Source organism: Sphaeramia orbicularis, chromosome 18 (genome assembly GCF_902148855.1).
Source record: "Sphaeramia orbicularis chromosome 18, fSphaOr1.1, whole genome shotgun sequence".
NCBI classification, from domain to species: domain Eukaryota; kingdom Metazoa; phylum Chordata; class Actinopteri; order Kurtiformes; family Apogonidae; genus Sphaeramia; species Sphaeramia orbicularis.
The window spans coordinates 2,732,466-2,739,307 of NC_043974.1; the positions used below are offsets into that span (position 1 = coordinate 2,732,466).

A 6,842-nucleotide genomic window follows, 5' to 3' on the forward strand; every position below is an offset into this window, starting at 1 on the left:
AAGAACAAGCTGGTACCTGTGTTTTTCAGAGTGTATAAAGAGTGGAGAGGTAATGAGCTCCAGGTGAAGACGCTCAGGGAATCAGGGAGGACACAGACGAACAAAACCCCTCACCAAAATAAAACAGGAAGTGAACCAAAACCAGCGAACATAAATGAACACCGCTGAGGGCAGTGCGTCACATCTGATCCACGGTGAAGTGTTTGATCCTCCTCTTTGACCACAGTGTTGTTTTGTGGGCTGTCATCATGGATGTATTTAGCCTACAGGTGTTAACTTCCAAATGTGGGGGGGGGGGGGGGGGCTGTGCATTGATGACAAAAATGACGCAGTGACAGCTCTCTGACCAATCAGTGGTCTGCAGTGTTTATACGTCACATTTTTGTATTTCTGCACCTGTTTTGGAACCTCGGCTGAGCAGGTACTAAAACACTAGTACCAGGTACCAGATTCCAAGCACTTTTATGGAACAGAAACACAAAAAGGCCGAGTCAAGTCAAGTCGAGCAGGTACCACGCAGCGGAAATCCGGCTTTAGGTGGAGGAAACGAAATAACTCTTTAATGCAAATGTGTTCTAGCAGTTCTGTCAAACTCATGTCAGTTCAGTTCCACATTCAGCCCAGTCTGATCTGCAGTGGGCTGAACCAGTCAAATAAGAACAGTGAAAAAAGGACAATTCAATTGTGATGTTTACATCTACAAAAAACAGAATAACATGAACAACTGGAAACGTCTTACAAAAAACAACTGCAGTTTTAACAATATTCTGCCTCAGATTCTCAGTTTATCCTTTACACATGTGCATTAGAACTGACATTAGAATTACAAATACACCAAACATTTAATAACAGGCACAATATTGGTACAACTGCATTCACTGATCTGAAGACATTTCAGGTTTGTCACATTTTTGGTCAAATAACAGTTTTTTAATAGAAACATTTTCATGTAATTTTACTTTTTGACACTAAAACAGATAAAATGGTCTGTTTTCATTCTTTCTAGGTTTAATATGATAGTATTTGACTGGTCTGACCTACTGGAGATCTAACTGGTCTGTATGTGGAATCTGAATGAAAAGGATTTGAACATCCTCCATTGTTCATATCTTCAGTGTAATTTTTGTATTTCATAAATCCATCCTATGGGTCAGATTGGATCCTGTGGTGGGTCGGATTGGATCCTGTGGTGGGTCAGATTGGATCCTGTGGTGGGTCAGATTTGGACCCCAGGCCTCATGTTTGACACCTGTGTATTCCTGTATCTTCAGTCACAGGTGAATCTCATATTTCTTTTGAACCAGTTTGTTCATTCATTGTCACTATTTAGTAAAACTGAAGTGAAACTGTGAAAATACCTGTTTTTTGTTCTTTTAATACTTCCATGATGTACTTTTAGAAATATTCTGCTTTAAAATAGAATTCTAATGTGGTTTAACCTCCAAAGATCCAGGAAATGTCAGCAAACTACAAGCTTTTTTGTTTTTTTTTCTATTAAATCAGTGCCTATATTGGAAACATGATGATGCAACGGTTATTTCACATGCAGTTTTTAAAATTTTTATGTAATGTCTTTTGTGGTGGACAGTTTTCTATTCTTCTTTTTTGTATAAAGTTGTGAAACTCTCGTCCACAAATGTGGACAGTGGGTCCTAGGAGGTTAAAGCAGGTTCTGCTGAGATCCTGAATTATTCCTGTTAAAATGATGTGATGAAAACTCAGAAACCATCTTGTTTCAATGCTTAAATCTTTTTAATCATGCATGATTGAAGAAGAACAGAATCAGAATGAAGATGAGCTAAAAGCATCTTTTCAGAACCGTTCAATCTGCTCTTTTATGAGACACCAGGTCCTAAAGCAGTCCACCTACAGTTCACATTTGACTTGTCGCTTCTTTCCACGTGTAGCGTTACAGCGAGAGAAAAGAAAAGAAATACAGGTTTGATTTCAAATATGGAGTCATCAGTTTATCTATGAGACTGATGACACAGACCGATGCACAGACTGTAGACACAAACACACAGCGCTGACTGGTTGTGGTTTCACTTCATGCCTCTGTGTTTGCTCAGGAATTCACTCTTCTGGTACAGATGGAATGAAGGCGAGACCTACAACTCACATCATTCCAGCACTTTCGGCCTGGAAGTCCCAAACACAGTAACTGAGTCAACATCTGTACACAAACTACACAACAGTTACACAACTCTGACCTGAACTTTAGCACAGAACCAACACATGATTTATCCTGGAGGAAAAACAGTTTCTCTCTAAAAATCTTTCACATATTTGTAGAATGAACCTATTTTTCTTTTCATACATACCGTAGGTATTGCGTCCTCCTGTACCTGTATTGTTAATCTCTACACAGTGCTCACGTCCACCGGCATTGTTTGGCTCTCCACTACACCAGTTTGCATAGTTGAAGGGTGTACCATCAACATTGAGCCACTGACCCTCCTAAAAGTAAACACAAATGAATATGAAGTTATATAGAAATGTGTTCATTTACAAACCAGACAGACAGTTGGATTCAGATTGTGGTTACATACTTCTTGTGCATCAGATGCTGCAATCCATGTCCGTCTCTTCCCCAGTAAACTCAAGGCCTGGTTGATCTGCTGCGCATTATGAACAGACAGAAGGTTTCCTCCCATGGACTGACAGCGCCTCTACAGAGGACACAGACAAAATATATGGATATGGAAGAAAAGAAGAGCAAAGGCAACGGAAAACTACTGTGTAAAAGTCTAAATGTAGAAAAGAAATACAACCACATAAGAAGAACAAGTGTTCAGAGAACGCAAACCTCCACCAAGCACCCTGAAGCATGAGTGGATCAACTATGTCTGTTTAAATTAAATAGTTTCCAGGTTGTTCCATACAGCAGAAACAGGTGAATCTGGTCCCAGTCATGTGTCTGTCCAATTAGATTCAACTCACACCAATATTAGTTGAGTTCTAATTTTAAATGTGTGGGAAATGGGATTTTCAATGTTAAATGTAAATTTCCACAGAGTCCACATTCCACAGTGGATGTGGACAATTTAGTTCCACATACAAGATATTGTTCTAAGCTACAGGTGGATCCAATTGGAGGAGAATTGGAGTCGTTTTGATTTTTTTTTTTAAATTTTCAAAAATTGCTCAAGAAGCATTTTCCATTCAGATCCTGTTGCATACCTGAGCATCAACCCACTTCAGTGGTCCTTTCACAACCAAACAACGAGTTCCAAACCGTCTCCAACCACAGGGACATCTTCTTGCTCTCTTGACAACACTGTGTTCTGCTGATGACAAATACAGACCAAACTGTAGCGGAACTGTTTAAAATACAGACCAAACTGTAACAGAACTGTTTAAAATACAGACCAAACTGTAACAGAACTGTTTTAAATACAGACCAAACTGTAGCAGAACTGTTTTAAAATACAGACCAAACTGTAGCAGAACTGTTTAAAATACAGACCAAACTGTAACAGAACTGTTTAAAATACAGACCAAACTGTAGCAGAACTGTTTAAAATACAGACCAAACTGTAACAGAACCGTTTAAAATACAGACCAAACTGTAACAGAACTGTTTTAAATACAGACCAAACTGTAGCAGAACTGTTTTAAAATACAGACCAAACTGTAACAGAACTGTTTAAAATACAGACCAAACTGTAACAGAACTGTTTTAAATACAGACCAAACTGTAGCAGAACTGTTTTAAAATACAGACCAAACTGTAGCAGAACTGTTTAAAATACAGACCAAACTGTAACAGAACTGTTTAAAATACAGACCAAACTGTAACAGAACTGTTTTAAATACAGACCAAACTGTAGCAGAATTGTTTAAAATACAGACCAAACTGTAACAGAACTGTTTAAAATACAGACCAAACTGTAACAGAACTGTTTTAAATACAGACCAAACTGTAGCAGAACTGTTTTAAAATACAGACCAAACTGTAACAGAACTGTTTTAAATACAGACCAAACTGTAACAGAACTGTTTTAAATACAGACCAAACTGTAACAGAACTGTTTAAAATACAGACCAAACTGTAACAGAACTGTTTTAAATACAGACCAAACTGTAGCAGAACTGTTTAAAATACAGACCAAACTGTAGCAGAACTGTTTAAAATACAGACCAAACTGTAACAGAACTGTTTAAAATACAGACCAAACTGTAACAGAACTGTTTTAAATACAGACCAAACTGTAGCAGAACTGTTTAAAATACAGACCAAACTGTAACAGAACTGTTTTAAATACAGACCAAACTGTAGCAGAACTGTTTAAAATACAGACCAAACTGTAACAGAACTGTTTTAAATACAGACCAAACTGTAGCAGAACTGTTTAAAATACAGACCAAACTGTAACAGAACTGTTTTAAATACAGACCAAACTGTAGCAGAACTGTTTAAAATACAGACCAAACTGTAACAGAACTGTTTTAAATACAGACCAAACTGTAACAGAACTGTTTTAAATACAGACCAAACTGTAACAGAACTGTTTAAAATACAGACCAAACTGTAGCAGAACTGTTTAAAATACAGACCAAACTGTAACAGAACTGTTTTAAAGCTGAACCTTTGTTGTGTCTGGGATAAACTGCTTATAATGTGACTTTGTAAAAGTCTGAAAAAATAACAGCAGATTACCGTCTCCATCTGCTGATTCTTCATCTGCTGATTCTGTGTCAGCTTCACCTTGGTTTTGTAAAAAGGATGAATATGTGAATGAATCAGAGACAGAAAAAGTGGATAAATACAGACATTTGATTCCATTCCCATTGCTCTGCTGTGTGTCTGTGTTCACAATCACACACATTCCAAACAGAATTACATCCATGTCATTTCAGACACTTATCAAAGCACTCATCTGTCATGCACACTGTTCTGATGAAAATCAATGACATTCAATTAAATCTATGACAAAAAGTAGAAAATGCACCCACGTTCTTCAGTCGGTTCAGCCTCAGGTCCAGGCTCTGGTTCTGGAAAACCTACAGTTTGATACCAGTAGACATTTGTTCTTTGTGTTAAAGTCCAAACACTTTCAGTGTGTGTGTGTGTGTGTGTGTGTGTGTGTGCACATGTGAGTGTGTGTACAGCAAGGTTATTACCGTTAACGAAAACTAACGAAATGACCAAAACTAGAATTGAAAAAACATTTTCATTAACTGAAATAAATAAAAACTACAATTAAAAGAAAAACCATAACTAACTGAAACTGTATTGTGTGTTTATAAAACTAACTAAAACGGATAAAAATTATGGATTAAATTCCCTTTGTTTTTGTCTTTGTCAACGTCGGATTGATACGAAATCGAGTAATTTTAGTTGGTGGCACCATACGACACTTGAAGGTCCGTCACTTGTGGTTTAGAGTCGTCTTCTCGTCCCCACTGTACTTGGCAACATGGAGACTAAAGTTAGGATAGAGTAGAATCCTGTCTGGGATTTATGTGAATACAACAGCGAGGAAGAGAAAAGACAGAAACAGACGAAAACTAAACTACAGCTAAGCATTTAGAAAAACAACAAAAACTAATAAAAACTAGCAAACCTGCTGTAAAAACCACCTAAAACTGACTGAATAGAGAAAAAAAAGTCCAAACTAAATTAAACTAAACTAAACTAGAACCTTGGTGTCCAGTCACACAAACACATGGAGGATCAGTCTGACTCATCAGTACCCTCTGACAGGACCAGCATGGATCCAACGAGCAGAAACACAACCAGCAACTTCATGACGACGGTGCAGATGATGCAGATGTCCCAGATGAAGGCCTTCAGAGCAGACAAACACATGTTAGATGTGTGGATGTGAGTATTAGTGCAGTTTGAATTCCACAGTGGATGCCAAACCTGCTGCAGATTTGCTTCTCTTGTGTCTTCTCAGTTTCAGTCTGAGGTGCTCAACGACACTAAGTCCACTTCTTATATACTGGTACATCGCATGTCATCAGCAAAAGAATCAGGAACTGCACACATTCTGACAGTGTACACACAGAGGATAAACATGAACGCATATGTACACAGATCATTTCACTCATAAATACAACAGTGACTGTTTCCATGGAAGGACGTGAAGTCAGCGAAAAGGACAAACAAGAATAAACTGAGCTGACAAACTGAACTGCAGAGCCATTTGCATGTTCTTTAAACTCTTATATTTCACATTCTGCTGGATCACAGGTTGGCCCCCTGCCCAAGGTTCCATTCTGGCCCTTGGGATGAAAGTGCATAAATGAACCTGAACAGTCCATGGTGTCCAGGTCCTTTTGGTTCAGGTTCCACATACAGACCAATGCGATCTACAGTCAAAAGAACAACACAATAAACCAGAAATAATGACAACTACAAATTGAAGTGAAAAAACCCCCCCAAAACATTACACTGTGAAAATATTTACATTTACAAAAATATTCTTTCACAAGAAAATGCAAATAAACACATAAAAAAACAAAGATGAACAACCCAAAATCTGCAATTTTAACAATATTCTGCCTGTTACTAAATGTTTGGTGCATTTATGGATCCACTGGGATCTGGAGCTGTGTTCATAATAACTCAGAACTCAGACTCAATACAAAGTTTCAAATCACTACTCAAAACTCACCTGTTCAAACTTGCATTTTCTTGAGCCTCTTTGTTTTCTCTCTGTTCTTTTTGTTTTGATTGTTTGTGAAGCCTCTTTGAGTGTCCAAAAAAGCACTGTATAAGTGTGATGTATTATTATTATTATTATTATTATTATTATTATTATTATTATTATTAAGATATGTAATATTGTAGAAATTGTTCAAATTTTAGTTCCAAACTCCAAAATTTTAACAAT

At 37.4% G+C, this 6,842-nt stretch overlaps 1 protein-coding gene across 2 annotated transcripts; it reads right to left on the minus strand.

The window, feature by feature from the left end:
• Window positions 1–1,728: 1,728 nt before the first annotated feature.
• Window positions 1,729–5,930, minus strand: LOC115438152 (galactose-specific lectin nattectin-like). 2 transcript variants are annotated; one of them, XM_030161570.1, is made up of 8 exons: window positions 5,870–5,930; window positions 5,698–5,791; window positions 4,957–5,004; window positions 4,661–4,708; window positions 3,181–3,284; window positions 2,550–2,669; window positions 2,322–2,457; window positions 1,729–2,139 (listed from the first exon to the last, which is right to left on the minus strand). In XM_030161570.1, exons 2-8 carry the CDS (start codon window positions 5,750–5,752, stop codon window positions 2,066–2,068), a joined length of 585 nt encoding a protein of 194 aa, XP_030017430.1. In that variant the 5' UTR covers window positions 5,753–5,791; window positions 5,870–5,930; the 3' UTR covers window positions 1,729–2,065. The 2 variants fall into 2 exon arrangements, with proteins under 2 accessions (XP_030017430.1, XP_030017429.1); XM_030161569.1 differs by having other exon boundaries at window positions 3,181–3,287.
• Window positions 5,931–6,842: the final 912 nt, after the last annotated feature.